Source organism: Momordica charantia, unplaced genomic scaffold, assembly GCF_013281855.1.
Source record: "Momordica charantia cultivar OHB3-1 unplaced genomic scaffold, Mcharantia_2.0 BLBB01000014.1, whole genome shotgun sequence".
NCBI lineage: Eukaryota > Viridiplantae > Streptophyta > Magnoliopsida > Cucurbitales > Cucurbitaceae > Momordica > Momordica charantia.
In genome coordinates this window covers 12,603-30,685 of record NW_028275170.1, presented here as the reverse complement: position 1 = coordinate 30,685, position 18,083 = coordinate 12,603, and the positions used below count along the sequence as shown (strand labels likewise).

Genomic DNA, 18,083 nt, shown 5'->3' with positions numbered 1-18,083 from the left:
TCAAACCACACAGATTTACTAACAAAATTTTATTATTTTAGGTAGAGAAACAATCTAATAATTATTTTTTTGAAGTTGAACGACTAAAACAAACCTTATGAAAGTTTTGGGGATCAAAATTACTATTTTGGTAAAGTTAAAGGAGCAAAATGGGAGTTGAAAAAAAAAAAAAAAACAATTGAGTCAATTGATTATAGAAGATTTGTACCAGAGAAGCCAACACTTCAATTTAAAAATCTGCCTTTGGCATAGTGACAATTACCGACACCAGCCCCCCTCATGTCAGTCAGTGCCTACGTTAATTTTACTTCTAAAAAAAGAAAATAGATGGTAGATTAGGCCTATTTTTAAAAAAAGAATTTGTAAATTTTCTATACAAATATATCCACTTTTTTTTTTTTTTTTTTTTTTTTACAATCAAATATGTAGATTTAAAAAAATGAAAAAGAAGAGAATATATAGATTGGTAAGACTTTTATGGTCTAATTGTTACCTTCAATTTCAAGACTCATTTTTATTTTTAATTTATACATTACCATTAGGTATTTTTTAAAAGTAAATTATTGTATTGATTTTTTTTTCTTATTTAAAATCATTATTTTCATATTCCATTGTTCTTATTTTGCATAATTTTAATTTCAATTTTACATCATCTAAATGAGTCGAAATTTTGGAAACTCATGATCTAAGGTAATTTTTTTTATTAACTTTACATCTTATATACTATGAATTTTACTATTTGAGATTATTTTAAATTTAATAGTTAGTAAAGGTTTGGACTAAAATATAAAATTGTCATGTTTAAACTACTTTTAAAAGTTTAGACTATAATATAAAATTGTCGTGTTTCAACTTCTTTTATACAATAGAATTATTATCATTCATATTTTATGTGTTTAACTTTTTATTTTAATTTTATTAATATTCTTGTGGATTTAATTTGAAATATAAATAGTAATACTATAAAAAAAATCAATCAAGTCATCATCTTGAAAAAATTACCTAAATAAATTTAGAAAATCATAGAATGTGATATCTAATAGTGGAGTGAAGCGTTCTATTTGTAGGAGGTGCATCTGACAAGTTATCTGACCAATGGTTTCTTTTGTTGTGTTGAAGGTCTATCAACCGTTGAGTGGTAAGTATGAAGGTTGTCTCCCCTTATTTGTTCTTCAAGAGAGATTTGATCCTTCCGACCTTATTTTCCACATGACAATGTTATTTTTGACCCGTAATAAAGGAAGGGAGAGATGAAGGATTCCAAATAAAACTTAACGTGACAAGACCATATTTGTTTACCAAGAATCAGAATGATAATATTATTCATTTGATGATGTTTACCAGAAATCTTTTAGAATCGAAATCAAAATTCTTTGATATTGTTTACTAAAACTTTCTGAAATTGAAATCGGAATCAGATATATAAAAATTACTAATATACCATTTTTTTTCTTTCTTGCTAATTACAAATACATTACTGTGCTAATCTTTTTCTTAATTAAAATAATAATAAATTCTAATTTATTTTATTTTTAGTATAACAATTTATTGAATATTAATAAATAATAAATAATTAAAATAAAATTACATCAATTAAGATACGTTTTTATTAGAACAACTATCATTTAATATAAAAATATTATTAAATTTTATTATTCAATATTTAATACCAATCAATTATATTAAAAAAAATTATTGGTAATTAATTAATAATAACAAAGTAAAATTAAAAAAATTAAATTAGATATAAATTTATAATATTCTATAATAAAATAACTCATAGAAGTTGTATCAATTTTTATTGGAAGAAAAATTAGTAGTAATATAAATGATAAAAATAATTAATAAAAAGGTTATAAGCCCATAAAGAAAAGATAATAATAGCAAAGTAGCTATAATAAACGTGTGTGATCCCATGAAATAAGGAACGTGAATGATATTGATCTGGTACTAGAGAGGGATGAGATTGTTCATTTTAATAATGAAATTATCAAGTTTAGAGTGTGTCCTGCCATTTGATTCCATTCTTACAATTTGATAAATACGGAATGGAAAAATTCATTTCCATTTCATTGAATTAAATATGGTCCGGATGATTTCTGATAAATAGATAAATATCTTCGTATTTACCACTATTGAAAAAGAGTTTGCCAGTTAAGCATTGGTGATATTACTTGATTATTTGAACCAAAATCTTGCGAGAGACGACGTCGTTAGGGGGAGAGAGACGACGTCGTTTTTGTATCCCAAAAATTTCAAATGTCTGATGGGCGAAATTAGTATCGCGTATAAATAAGCTGGAGTTCTCTCCAGCGGTTGGCGGCAACGAGGAACTGAAGCAGAATCGTGAAGGTCAAGCGGATGAAAAATGGGAGTGCAGGGTCTTTGGGAGCTACTGGCCCCCGTCGGCCGCCGTGTCTCCGTCGAAACCCTAGCCGGCAAGAAGCTCGCCATCGGTATATTCAAATCTCTCCTTTCCAATCACACCTCTGCAATTTTCAAAATGTTTTGTTTGTTTCTTTCCTTTGAAGATGCGAGCATCTGGATGGTGCAATTCATAAAGGCAATGCGCGACGAGAGAGGGGAAATGGTCCGAAACGCCCATTTGCTCGGTTTCTTTCGCCGAATTTGTAAACTTCTATTCTTGCGGACTAAGCCTGTTTTCGTCTTTGATGGTGCAACCCCCGCTCTCAAGCGCCGTACTTTGATTGCGCGCCGTAGGCAGCGTGAGAACGCCCAGGCTAAAGTTCGTAAGACTGCCGAGAAATTGCTTCTCAATCATGTGAGTTTGGTTTCCGGTCTTTTTCAACTTATAGCTTGTAGTTCCGCTTTTTTTTTTTTTGTTGATTTCCACGCTCAATTATATATACAGTAATAGGATGTTAAATCACCGCAAGTCCTAAAGCTTAAGTTGATATGTTGTGGTATATTTAATCATTTATTCATGTTCTTGACCTTGGTGAGTCTTAAATTTTGGAGTTGTATGCTGGAACTTGTCCATTCGTCTACAGAAATTATCGTGCTCGTGTTTTGAAATTTTATTTAGCAGAATTCAGAAGTGTGTTTTTCGAGGGGCCAAGTGTGATTAAACAGAAATATCTCAAGCTGATTTCCATCGTTGATATTCTGATTTTATGGGAAGAACTTGTCTTTTACACCAAAATAAAATGGAATTTCACTTTACATTACTTGTTATATTAATGAATATTGTACTGGACGGTAGTGGTGCTAAATTTTAGTAGTGTTTTGGATGTATGCAGTTTTACCATTCAGTAATACATAGGAAGCAAATCACTACCATGTTCCCAGATAGGTGTGTTCAGTTGAAAGGTGAAATCTTCATCTCAACGAAGATGAAGATATAAGTCATAGTTTATCTAATATTTCATAACCGTTGTTTTTCTCCCAACTAAATAGTGGTATTTCCGCTAGGTCCTTTTTATTTTTTATTTTTTTAAATTAAGTTGCAACTTGCAGTTGAGAGTTAAATTTTTGAACTTTTTTAATTTCTACCTTTTGTTCAATAGCTAAAGGCAATGAGGTTGAAAGAACTAGCTGAGGATCTTCAGAACCAGAAACAGCAGAGGAGGCAGGATGTACCAAAAAAGAAGAACTTGCCAAACCATAAAAGAACTGCAGATGGTACTTCTGGAAGGAACAAAAGCATCACAACCACAAGTAGTGGCGATCATGAAAAACTAGATGGAATGTGAGATATGTCTCTGTGTATATTACTAAAATATGAAAATACTCAGAAGAATGTGGTTTGATAGGTTTTTTGGTTGATCAATTAGGTTGGCAGCATCGATCATGGCTGAAGAGAATGGATTTTTCACAAGCAGCTCTTCCTCTTTTTCTGGTGCTGCTCTTGCTAAAGACAACAGTGGTGAAGAGTCAATACTGGTAAGTTTCCGGCATGTGGATGTAACATGATGATTATTATGTCTAGCTCACGTGCTGATCTTATCAAAACAATACTTCAAATTCATTTGGGTATTTATCAATGTAATGGTTTCGTGTTCAAAATTTTATTTGTAAAGCTTTTGCATTGTTGTTTGGGGCATTGCATTATGTTGGTTCATTTATTCTCTTTATGCCGATGCTTTTCTCTGAAATTTCAGTTTTCCTTATTTATTTATTTTTATTGAAGAATATGTATTCTTTTAATCAAAGGAGCTAGCATTTTTATGTAAAATACAGGGACACCTGCGAGAAGTTGAAGAAAATAACTTAGTATAAATTGAACTAACAAATCTACTTTTATTTATTCAAATTTCATCTTTCTGTAATGCTTCTGTTGTGTGTTGCCCGGATACGTTTTCAGTTTCCTCAGTTGCAACAACAGGAAAAAAAAGAGTATATATATATATATGAAGAAGTGATGTATTGTTGGTGATGTATTTCAGATGTTGACATTTACCAAACTCAAGTGTCTGTACTTTATAACTCAAGTGACCCTTTCTTTAGTGGGGTTCTTCCTTGCGGGCTGTTTTTTTTGGTATGCCCTTGTTCATGTGCTTTTGTTTTCATTTGTCTCAATGAAAAGCTTGGTTTCTCATAAAAAAAAAAAACTACATAACTCCCTTTTTAAAACCGGGAGAGGTTATAAAACTCAAAGCGTGTCCCTGCTCTTGTTTGGGGAATATTTTTTTCTACACTTCAAGAGTATCTCTACTACATTGATTTATCTGCTCTGTCTTCTTGATGTTAGAGGAATTTCTTGATCTCAAAGCATGTCCCTGCATCACTTATAGTAAATTCTTTTGTAACTACAACCTTTCCATGTTTATGAACAATTGGGAAGCGGTTGTTTAGTTTGTTTGGTGGGGTTCCCTCTACCCCAGCCTCTAGTTTGTTTCTCTTTTTTTTATCAATACAGATATGTTTCTTATCTAAAAAAAAAAAGACTTTAATTTGTCTTTTTTTTTTCCAACATTTTCAGCCATTGATGAATGAAGTTGATCCAGATGTATTTTCTACTCTGCCTTCATCAATACAATATGAACTACTTCAGGTTAGGGTCTAATATTTCTTCTCAATAAATTGGAGGGAGAAAAATAAGAGACCTGATGAACAGGATGTTGGATCCAGAAACAGAAATACAAGAATGACTCAAAGGGCAAGAAGATTTTGTCAGATGAAATTCATGCAGTGGGGAGTGATACAGAAAGGATGGAAGTGGCCTCAAGAGGTGCCCATCAGCAAAATTTAGATGAGATGTAGGGTGCACGTACACTTGGGTTACAACTCTATTGTCATTGGGTTGTGTTAGTTGCATGTTTTTCTGTTGTGATCATTCTAGGTTGGCGGCCTCCATTGCAGCAGAGGAAGCAGGAAGTTTGAATGAAAATGCATCCGTATCTGCTGCTGCAAATCTGGATGAAGATACAGATGATGAAGATGAAGAGATGATTTTGGTATGCTATAGCTGACAGATTTCTGTAGTTCATATGATTTTATGTCAAACAAAATATTCTTCACCATCATACCATGGTGGCTTTCTTAAATTCTCTTCTCATGTTTACCAACTTAAAAGCTTCAGGAAATAAACTTGGATACGCTGACTTCAAGACAAGAAAAAGTTCCGAATATACCTGAGATCATCCTTTCAATTTCACACGTGAACAGAGACTGCCATAGTTTTATAAATAGTTTCAAAATTATCATTTTCATTTTAAATAGTTTCAAAACTACAAACTTTTTACAATTATTCTTAGAACTACAATACTTTAATCTTTCCTCCATTTCTTTGTGCAGACAATTACGAATTAGATAGTATATCATTTTGAGATTGTGAATCTTAGGCTTACTGAAATGCTGGGGGTCCTCAACTTATAAGTTATCTATCGTGACTGTCATATTGTTTGTGTTTACTTTGGACAGCCTGAAATGGACGGGGTAGTCGACCCTTCTGTGTTGGCTGCTTTGCCACCATCAGTTCAACTTGATCTTCTTGTTCAGGTAACTTCCGGATATGTATCAAGTATCATTATGATTGTCGTAGTCATCTAACTATATGCTGGCACATGTTAATGCAAATATATTCTTGGTGCAGATGAGAGAGAGATTAATGGCAGAGAACAGACAGAAATATCAAAGGGTCAAGAAGGTTGGTTCTGAAATGGTCCAATATGCATCTGTCATATATTTTAGAACATTAACTGCAAGACTTGATTCTATCTATCTATCTATATATATACACATATAAAGAAACTTCTCATTACAAAAAAGAGAAGTACAAGGGGGAAGATGAGATATCGCTTTTACCGTAGTAATTGTTATTTTTAGGTAGATTTAATATCCTTTTCGACTCCCTTAATTGTTGATGAGATCTATTGTAGTTTGATGCTAGTTTATTCAATATCTTTGAAAAGTCACTGTTGCAATTTGTGTATATATATATATATATTTTTTTTTGTTTTGGTTTTGGGTATACTTCTATTACCCCTCTAATTACTGCTAATGTCATCTTACTAGTTGATTTCATTTATTGTAGGACCCTGCAAAGTTTTCCGAGCTACAGATACAGGCATATCTTAAAACTGTTGCTTTTCGCCGGGATATTGATCAAGTGCAGAAGGCTGCTTCTGGGAGAGGCGTTGGTGGTGTACAGACATCGAGAATTGCCTCTGAAGCAAACAGGGAATTTATATTTTCATCATCCTTTACGGGTGATAAACAGTGAGTTGCTCAAATTCTGTATTTTATGAGATCAATCTACATGATAAAGTCGTCTGGACGTGCATTGGGGTGTGATTTAAGTTGTTCTTTTTCCATTGAATACTTGCTTGTTTTGGGCTTGTAGAATATAGTAGATTCATGAGGTGTTTGATTTTCTCAGGGTACTTGCATCTAGAATTGAGAAGAGCGGAGACGAAGACCTACAGGCACCAAGAGGCAGCAACCTTTAAGTTCCCTGAATAATACAGAAGTTCCTAGTACATCCAATGCTTTGGCTCGATCAACCCCTGATAAGACGGGGGTTTTTGAGGAAAATATTGAGACGTTTTTGGATGAGAGAGGACGTGTTCGAGTTAGCAGGGTGAGGGCGATGGGGATGCGCATGACACGTGATTTAGAAAGGAACTTGGATTTGATGAAAGAGATAGAGAAGAATGCCAGTGCAAATGAGGTTGTGAATCATGAACCTGTGCAAAATAGTGAAATTTGTAATCCAAAAAGTCATTCTTCTCAAAGCCAAGATTTAGATACTCCATATGAAGGTGTTAGTGAATCTGTTCAGTTGAGTTTGAGAAGCCGAGGGTCGATGCTAGATGAAGACACTGCTATAGAAATATTGCTTGAAGATGAGGGTGATAAGTCTTTTGATGGTGATGATGATCTATTTACTCATTTAGCCGCTGAAAATCCTATACAAGTGGCTTCTTTTGACAAGTCATCCCAAAAACTCTCTTTTGATGGTACTACAGATTCTGGTTGGGAGGAAGCAGTCGAAGGGAAAACTTATAGTCCAAAAAATGTTGAAGTGGATGATCACCCGTTTGTGGAAGGAAGAGTTAGTGATGAGAGTGAAGTTGAATGGGAGGAAGGAGTTTGTGATCATGTCAACCCAGTTCCTTTTGGAGCTGCTGAATCAGGAAAGTCGGTTTCCAAAGGTTCTTTGGAGGAAGAGGCAGATTTGCAGGAGGCAATAAGAAGAAGTCTGAAAGATGTAGGAGATAGAAAACCTGGCTCTGTACTATCTGAACATCAAAAACCAGAAAGTGCTGGGAAAATGCTTGAACAATGTACGAGTGTCCAAAATGAGAATGTGATTGGACTAAAAAATGTGGATGGTGCTGATGGAATGAGTTGTTCAAAAGCCAATGATTCTACTGGGAGGAAGGTAATCTAATCTCTAGTTTGTAATCTAAAATTCTTTTATGTGAAGTGCAGGGTCCTTACTCTGAACTGTATATCCAGGAGACAACTGAGAGTTCATCTCAAGAAAAGCAATGTTCAGAATGTATTGTGTTATTAGATACCACAACCCACACAGTTACAGAAAAGCTGGATGCTTCTTATAAGGATGTTTCTCATAAAGATTCAAATGAAAACGATGATACTCTTAAGCCCTTATCAAGGGATGCATCTGGTGCAGTTCTGGTTGGGGATAGGATAAATAATAAATTAACTGAACCTCCTTGCCATATGGTTGGGATGGAAGACAGTTACACTCCTGAAGTTGATTCCTCCCCCAAAGTTGTTGCCAGCGAAAATCATCAGAATTTTCCTGTTGACGAGCTTAGTAGTGATATTTTGCTGGAGGAGAATGATGCGCAAAAACCTGCAGTTGAAGTAATAAGCAATGCAGAGATTGAGTTTACAGAGGATGAATTAACAAATAGAATTTCAATTCTGGAGCAGGAACGTTTGAATCTTGGAGATGAGCAGAAAAGGCTTGAGCGTAATGCTGAATCTGTCGGCAGTGAAATGTTTGCAGAATGTCAGGTCTGTGTGGTTTTTTCTCATCATATTAGTGAGGAAAGAAGTCAATTTTTGTAAGTTTTAAACTGTTTATTTTATTATATCTTTCATTTTATAATACACTTAAAAGAAATCTATTCCCAGAAGTACCAACAATTTATTTTTTGAGAGGGTATGAGAAGGGTTGAGTAATTTGCATGATTTGGTCAATTTTTAGTGGTGAGAATGCTTTTGTGATTAGAGGGACTCATAGGGATTTAACCCATTAACTCTTGGTAGTCCAAGAGATTTTCACTGCCATGCCCAATTTATTCAGTTTGGCGTGCCTTAACTTTCTCTTAACACTACCGAACACAACATTCTTTAATTATTACAAATAAAGTCTGTTTTATGTGCTATTTGAGTTCTCTCTTTTTGAGAATGGAGAAAATTGAATATTTTGATTCATCTGATTCTCTACAGGAATTATTGCAAATGTTTGGCTTACCATATATTATTGCTCCTATGGAAGCGGAAGCTCAATGTGCTTATATGGAACTTGCAAATCTCGTTGATGGAGTGGTGACTGATGACTCTGACGTTTTCTTGTTTGGGGCAAGAAGTGTTTACAAGAATATATTTGATGACCGCAAATATGTTGAGACATATTTTATGAAGGTCTGAATCTGGTAGAGCTGCATGCATACTCGCTCTCTCTATTGTTGTTATCAATTTTACCATGCTAACCCACATTTGATTAAAACTTTTGGTGGTGCTATTTTATTTTTAACCATTATTTTGATGCTTGACTATTTAATGGGTGGCATAGACATAGATCAACTTGTTTTGGGTCACAAAGCATGGTCATGATGGAATGTGTTTCTATGCTTATCTTATCCACTGATCAATGATTATGAAAGTTCTCTGCATCATTAGGTTTATAATCTGGGAGTGATACAATCAGTTTATTCCTCCACTAAAGATTTTCTCTATGGCTTTAATCAGTTTATTCCTATATTCAGATTGCTCTTCATGGGGTTCCCTTTCTAATGCTTTTTTTTATTTATAATTATAATATTTTGTTATCAATTCAAATTTGGGGTGCTTATTGGTGAGGTTTTGATGGGTTAAAATTGTGGTTCTTCATCAATTGACGAAGATTGGAATTGGGGGGACTTCCTTTGTTATATTATATGGTTTAGCTTGTGATTTAGGAGAATTTATTTTCTTGATATTACTTTGTAACTTTTCAGTATTCAATGAAACCTGTGTTCATTTTTTTTTTTAAATAATTTATCTTTGGAACTGACAATGGATATTTTTTTTTTTCTCCCCTTTGCTTTTTCCCATTCATTAAGTAGAATTGTTATTGAAAAGTATCAAAGATTTCCATGTAGTTTGTTGCTTAACAATCTGCCTATTGTGCGTCTACTTTCAGGATGTTGAAAATGAGCTTGGTCTGAACCGAGACAAGATAATTCGCATGGCACTACTACTTGGAAGTGATTATACAGAAGGCATTAGGTAACTTAAACATGAATGTTCCTGCCTTATTGATAAGAACTTATCATTTGCTTGGAAACAAATTCTCCATCAAGACAAATTTCAATTGCATGATATAGTGGGATTGGCATAGTAAATGCCATTGAGGTTATGAACGCATTTCCAGAGGAAGATGGACTCCAAAAATTCAAAGAATGGATTGAATCGCCAGATCCAAGCATCTTAGGCACGCTTAGTGCACAAACAGGGTTGAGTTCTCGAAAAAGAGGGTCAAAAGCGAGTGAGAAGGACACAACCTGCTCAAATAGCAGTGTTGGGGACGGTTCTGCATCTGGAGAGGACATTTCTGAAGATCTGAAGGAAAACATAGATGTTAAACAGAGTTTCATGAAGAAGCATGTGAGATATTTCTCTCCTACTCTATACATTCTGTTTTTAATATTTTCTTAGCTAAATATGTGTTTTGGTACCTAAATTTGGGGTGTGTTTTCAATTTATTCCTAATTGTTTAAAAAGTTTTAATTTAGTTTCTCATAGTTAACCTTTTCAATTATGTATTTTGGATGTTAAAATGGGCTTACGATAATCTTACCTGACATGATATGTTTGGGATGACTTTAAAAAATGTGTATTTTAAATAAACTTTTTTTTTTCTTGAGCACTTTTGGAAGAATTACTAATTTAGAGGGTGTTTAGTACATTGACTTTATAATTGAAAGTGATTTTAAAAAAATCTAAAATGTTTGGTAATAAATAAAAAATATTTTTGAAAAATTGTATTGCTTTAAAATTCCTTTTTGAAGAAATACTTGTGTGATGATTATCAAAAAGGTTCTTTGAAGTAGGTTTTTATTTATTTTTATTTATGGTATCACTTGATGTAAATCCTCTCCTCTTTATTACTATAGTTCTCCGTCTTTATTGACTAATTGCTGAGGCTTTTTGTATCTCTCTTGGATTGGGGTGTCTTTACCCTGTTGTAGTTTATTTCTTATATATATAAAACTAAAGTCACTCATGTAGTTTATGTAGGTTAAGCACTTGATAGATATTACTTAAAAAAGTACTCAACTTAAAAGATATATAAAATTCACCCTTATTGTCAGTAGAGATTTTGAGAAGGAATTAAGCCACTTTTTAAGTGAGGAATTTTGCTAATTCCGCCACCAAATTTCCAAGAATTTGCCCAAAAAAGAATTGGCTTTTCTTTCTTTAGGTCTAATTTCTCTTCTAAATTTCAGCCGACTTACTAAGTATCATTTCATGAAAGTTTATCATCATTCAATTTTAACATTTATTAGCGAGAACAGTACAATTGAAAAATATTATAATATGAGAGGCTAAATTGAAACTTTTTAAACTATAGAGACTTAAATCAAAGAAACGCCTAAACATTAACCAGATTTAGCCTATTTTCTTTATTAGGGGATAATGGAGGTTATTTTATACGCAAGTTTTTCTCACCTAGTTGCCATTATCTGATTCTGTATTTAGAGAAATGTTAGCAAGAACTGGCACATCCCTTCTGAATTTCCTAGTGAAATGGTCATTTCTGCTTACACCTGCCCACAAGTGGACAAGTCAGCAGAATCTTTCTCCTGGGGAAAGCCAGACCATTTTGTCCTCCGCAGGTGAGACCATATGCTTCTAATGTGGGTAAATCTTATATTTTTGACATAATTACGATGGTTTGTTTATTTTCAATTTTAGCAGCAATCTTCATATAGAGAGGCATCTCCGTATTAAAGATTCATTCATAGTCATGTCATCATTACTTTTCCCTAGATGAATTGGAAACTATGTAGAATACCCGCACGCCGCACCCACACTGTTTTTTTATTTTTATTATTATTATTATTATACATATTTGTTAAACGAGAACCATTCCATCATTTAATTGATATGATAAAATTACACAAATATGGGGAGAAATCAATTTCAAGCCTGGGAAGGTACAAAAAGCATTTCCGATTGGCCTAAACAGAAGATGAACTGTAGCTATGGAAGTAAGGTGAATTTCTACACCATGAGAGAGCTGAAAAGGAGAAATTGTCCAAAGAAACTACTAAATGATTTCTCTTTGGCCTTGAAAATACGGTTGTTTCTTTTGGTCTTCTTTTCTCTATTGAATGGATGACTGTACATCACGCAGTTGATTGCTTATTTGAGAACATGGAGGTTCTTTTTCGTCATCTTTAGTATTTTTCAGTAGAGCCGAGCATGGATATGTCTCCTGCTATCTTTAGTTCTAACCTAGAGCCTTTTCTATTTGTAATGTTTATCTCTTGGAAGCAACCATCATGGGTGGCTCATTGGTCCAAAGGGACTAGGGTTAATTAGGAGGAAATGGATTCGAATCCCATGATGGCCACCTACTTTAGAAATAGTAATTTCTATGTGTTTCCCGGCATTAAATGGTTGTAGGGTGACTGGTGAGGCAGTTGCCTCGAAAAAAAAATATTTATCTCTTGAAAGCATCACAAAAAATCCCATTAATGTTTCTGGGTCCATTGACGTCTCGAAGTTGAGCTTTATGATATATTATATATAATGTTTTCTGCAATTTATTACATTCATGGATTGAGCCTACATTTTATATTTAAGACAATGGAATATCCCCTGGACATGTCATATATATTTACAAGTAAACCTTTGGTAGGGATATGGATTTTGAGAAATAGTAGAATCTTTAGGGTGAAGGGATCGATGGAAAATTGGAGCTTATTATATTAATGGGGTTGGTTTCTAAGTTTTTTTAATTATCAGTTAGTGTAATCCTTTTGGATTGGAGTCCCTTCCTTTAGGTGGATCCCCTGCCATTGGGCTGGTTCTTTGTTTACCCTTGTACATCCGTTCTATTTCGTTTTCTGAATGAAAAGTTCCAAAGTAAACCCGCTATGTATGCTGCAGATTATGCTGGGAAAAGTTTGGGTGGGATAACTCAAAGGCCGATGAATTGCTTTTGCCAGTCTTGAAAGAGTACAGCAAACATGAGGTTAATTACTTACTTTCTGTCTCTCATGTTTGTAAAGATGAAAGGATGTTTTATTTTGTGTGCTTTTGCCCCTATGTTTTTTCCCCATAGTCCACAAAATGATGAGAAAAAGTTGTCTTTGCTCTCATCTTTTTATTTATTGTTTTCTTGTAGACTCAACTTCGATTAGAGACATTTTACACTTTCGACGAACGATTTGCTAAAATCCGCAGTAAGAGAATAAAGAAAGCTGTTAGAGGTATTACTGGGAGCAAGTCTGCTGTATTGATGGATGACGCTGTGCGGGCTGTTTCTGCAAATAAACAGAGAGAACTTTCTGTTGAACCTCAGGAGAAATCTGAGAAATGTTCATCAGAAATACAAGGTTCTTGTTCGAATGTAGATGACGTAGAAAAGAGGCTCGGAAAACCATCAAGGAAAAGGCAGCTACATGGAGAGCAATCTCAACCTGCAAAGGGTCAAAAACTAACAATGAAGGAGAAAGGAAATCGGAATAGAAATGAGGGATCACATAAGAATGGGAGAGGTAGAGGTGAAAGGAAAGGGAGAGGGAGAGGACGATTGCAACCGAAAGGAAAGATGAAGGGAAGTCCTACTACTGAATTGGTTGAAACCAGCTCCAGTGATGATGAAAATGAATTTGATGACCAGAAATGTGATTTTGTGAACTTGGAGGAGCCTCAAGAAAGGAGAAGAGTAAGTTTGACTTTGAAAGTGGCTGATTCCTTTTTATTCTTATGTTAATATTTACAGTTCTTATGTCTTTAACCTCTATCCAGTTACTTGGTCAATGGGCATCACTTCTGAGTTTTCATATAGTCTTTAACTAAAATGCATATAGTCTTTAACTAAAAACCACAGACACTTATTGTACACATATTAGACACTTGTTAGCTCAATAGACGTGAGTCATAAACTAGTTTTACAAATTAAATATGGATTGACACTTTTAGGCACGTATATAGAACACTTGAACGTATTATAGACAAAGACATAAATAGTAGTTAAAGCAAAACACATCAAACTCATTTTTTCAGCATAAAAATGCTTAAACTTATTGATTTTAAATTTTTTGTACGTACAAAAATGGTATGTATTTTAATAATAGTGCCATTGCTATATTCGTGTCATATATATTTTTAGAAAATCAGGTGTCATCGTTTTCGTGTCATATCGTATCCATGTCTTGTATTTGTATTTATGCTTTGGGTCTTTAATTAGATGAAATGTATATTGCTTATAAATTTGAGGTAATTGTTCGTTTCTTTCTTGTTTGAGACATCTGAGATTAATAAATGTGATGTTTGGGTAGCGATCTCTTTTTTTTAGATGACTTAATTTTCCCTAACTAGAATGTTTACCGATACAGTCATCTCGGATCCGAAAATCTGTAAGTTATACGATGGGTGATGCAGATCAACCATCAGACTATAATGGTGATAGATTCTCCAATGATGAAGCCAAAGAGCATGATGTGATCCATGACCAATCCGAAAAAACAGAACGTGATCTCGGAACTCCTAAGAGACCTCCACAAGAGGATTATTTTGAAACTGGAGGTGGTTTCTGTCCAGTAGAAGATGAAATGAGCCAGGATATAGATCCTTCCTTGGAGGCTAACAACAGTGAAGACTACCTCAGAATGGGGGGTGGATTTTGCTTAGACGACGACAATGAATGCATTGACCCGGACGCGTACCCCGGCCGAGCAACTGTCTCAGAAGATCTCCAAGATCGCTCTGAACATGATCCTGATCAATCAACCTTCCATCCCGAAAAATGTACAAGTTCAGTCCAGAACAAGGAGGGTACTGATGCACGTGTAGACTCTCTGCTCGATACGGGCAACCCAAATCGTGTATGTAATCCAAACTCTTCCCAGGGAGGTGAGGGTGTGCAAGAAGAAGAGAAGGATCATTCTGTAAGTGCATTTGGAGGAGCTCTAAGTGCCATGCCCAATCTGAGAAGGAAGAGGAGGAAGTACTGAGACAAAGGTAAGAATTCAGATTCTCCATTGACCTCCTTTTATCCATTCTCTTCTTTTGGACATGTCCCAAACTTCCGAGAGAGGAATTTCTTGTCCGAGCTATCTTAAAGTAAAGTTCTCCTTGAATTTGTGTTTCATTAAATATTGGTCTGCTCTATTTTTCTTAGTTGGAACCTCTTTGAAAGGAGGATCTTGAATCAAAGTCAATTAAAAATTTTTATTGAACGAAAAGAAGACTGCACCAAAGGTCTGCTACTTAGTTGAAAGCTTGAAACAAGTCTGCAGTAGTTGGAAATTTTAATTTATGCGTTCAAACGGTTAGTTTTCCGTTGTTGTAGCTAACGGAAAGCAATCAGGATTACTTTTGGTGATTTTTTTGAAATTTAGAGGGCAAAATGGTTGAATTTTAAAATTTAGACTTTAGTGATAGGTCAAATTTTAGGGACATAATTATGTAGTTTTTTCAACAAATTTTAAACCCTAATTAACTTGGAAATAGGGATATCTCTTCTAATTTTGGTGTTGTATTCTATCCATTTTACTAACTTAATTTGTTTAATCAATACTCCGACTTTTTACAGCATTTTTCTCACTATTCAATTAGAAATTTTAAATGAATTAAGAATGTTGAAATGGTTAATGGCTGTTCGAGCTTGCTTTAGTTTTATGATATAATATTAAATAACTAAAATTTTGAATTTATGTTCTACTTTATATAACATCAATAATTAGTTGAATTTAAGCGTTTTTGTTACTAAATTTGAGAATTTTTTATATGTTGAATTTTGTGGCTGAATTCTAGTATTTTAATTTTTCACCACATCTTTTTTTTTTCAATACTAAGAGATGAGAATTTGAACCTTCAATTTCAAAGAAGGTAATTACATGTCTTTACTACTAAATTTACTGAGGATAACATTTTTTTATTGCTTTATTAATTGAATTTTATATCATTTATTAAGTTCAAGATTATATTATACCTTACCCATTAAATTGGGTGAAAAGGATACTTTTCTAATGAAATATTTTTTTTTGTTAAATAATCTTTAAAAGATAATATATTATTATTATTATTATTTTGTCGTTTTAGGCATTTTAGTTCTTTGAAGAGCCACTCAATATTGTTATAGAACCACATGACTTATTATGCCCAAAAGTTGTGGGGCTGGTGGTATGATTAGAAATCACGTTATATATTATAAATTCATTTAATATATATTTTTAAAAATATAATAATTTTTCATTTTTTTTAATATGTAGCATAAATTTGACTTTTCTTATATTTTTTATTACATTTAAGTTTAAGTTTGATTTAGAATGTGTTATTTTTTAAAATATAAAATTTTATGCTATATTTGAAAATATACATTTATTTTATGTTATTTATGTAAATATAATTGAGTAAACTATGTAATGATTCAAACATTTGAAACTAATTTCTGCTTTGTTTTTCTAATTTGTACAACGTTTTATTACCTTTTCTCTTTTTCAATAATATAATCATTGTATTTTTATGAATATTATAACTAAAACTTTAACATAAAAGATGCCTTCTTGAGTGACTTGTTGAACCTTTGTTGTTTCCATTGTCACTTATATGTTTCTTTTTCTATTTTTTTTTTTTGTTGTTTTTAATCAAGGAAGGGTCAGATTCCAAAAATTTGACCTCTCGTTTGTCAGCTATAAAGAGACAAACCTGCATGCCCAATTTGACCATCCCAATCTCGAATCACCCAACCGATTCCTCCTGTTCCGAGACCATCATTCCAGGCTGCGTTAGAGTTTGGAAACAATGGCTATTTGTGAAGGTTTTAAAGGTTTGAAGGAAGGAGGTTTTTACCCGAGTATAGCTGAATCAGACTCCCTCGAGGTGGTTCGTTTGCTGAATGGAGATGCTGAAGACCTCACTGAGATTCGATGGTTGATCAACGAGGCGAAAACTCGTGCTTCAGACGCCGGTGTAATTTCGATTCACCATATTGCGAGAGTTGGGAACGATTTGACTCATGAAATTGCGCGTTGGGCAATGGTTTCAGAGAGATCGCTAGTAAATATTTCATTTTAGTAAAAAAAAATTATATTTCTCCTTATTGAAAATAAGATACAGAAACATGAATCGAGAACGTTACGATACAAGATTGAAAAGTGATCCAAATCAATGCAAGTTAAAAGTAAGAGCGAACTAGAATAGTATTTGAACTAATATTATAATCATAGTTCAAAATGTCGAGAGACATGTCGACATGTCCGTGACATGTCGACGTGTCGAGCATGTCGACATCGAAATAGGGGGAAAAATCGATTTTCCCCTTATGTCGTCGACATGTCGAAATGTCGACAAAATATCGACATGTCGACTCAAATGTCGACATGTCTTTTTTTTTTTTTTTCTTCTTTAAGGTTATTTTATTTTCATCATGTTCTTACTATACACTGCAGTCTATAATTTCTCACAACCTCGATGATTGTAATCTTAGTCTATTCAATGAAACATTCGAATTTTAATACTGTATGAAGTATAACTAATCAGATTTGAAATTTGCTTTATTGATAATTTCTAATCCAATCTAATCTTTACTTACACGATTGAACAGTATATGTGAAATATTGACATAAATAAAGATTGAAATAATCTTAGAACTTTTTAAAAATAAAATATTATTATATACAAATAGTGGCGAAACATGAATTAGAATAGGTAACTTAATTAATACCAAAAAGATGATCTCAGACGATCTAGTGCACTATCTTGATAACTTCGATATAAATTACAATAGTTTTCCCCAGCCTTCTTAGATTGAAAGTTTTGAAGGTAGTTGCTAAAATGAGTAGAATATGAAGCACATATAGATCTCATTGGTAGATAATTTTGATGAATGACACAATCACGAGGTTGAGGTGTTTGAAAATTGTGTAAATTTGATTGGAAAGTTTGATTGATGATTGATTTGAAAATGTGTTTGAAAAATGTGTAAATTCAAATTTGAAAAGAGAAGTAGGTAAGAAGTAAACTACGAGTTAATTAGAATTTAAAAATGTGTTTGGAAACCAAGTTGACAATTATCTCATTCCCAAATGAATCCTCTCCTCGATCGGGTAGGCCGGAGAATTAATTTTATTGCAAACTTCCGATTTCAATTTCGATTTCGATTCCGATTCGATTCGAACTTTGTTTTTTTTTCTGTGCGATTT

The 18,083-nt window shown here is 33.5% G+C and overlaps 1 protein-coding gene across 1 annotated transcript; it reads left to right on the top strand.

Annotated features, from left to right (window-relative positions):
• The first annotated feature begins 2,300 nt into the window (after positions 1–2,300).
• Positions 2,301–15,057, top strand: LOC111018345 (DNA repair protein UVH3). Its single transcript, XM_022294389.2, is given in 20 exon segments — positions 2,301–2,456; positions 2,532–2,782; positions 3,528–3,709; positions 3,795–3,903; positions 4,943–5,014; positions 5,092–5,219; positions 5,303–5,417; positions 5,884–5,961; positions 6,056–6,109; positions 6,497–6,681; positions 6,842–6,891; positions 6,894–7,846; positions 7,924–8,451; positions 8,890–9,084; positions 9,845–9,930; positions 10,029–10,308; positions 11,404–11,540; positions 12,820–12,904; positions 13,058–13,600; positions 14,274–15,057. Coding segments are annotated over 20 exon segments (4,737 nt in total). The 5' UTR covers positions 2,301–2,368; the 3' UTR covers positions 14,892–15,057.
• Positions 15,058–18,083: the final 3,026 nt, after the last annotated feature.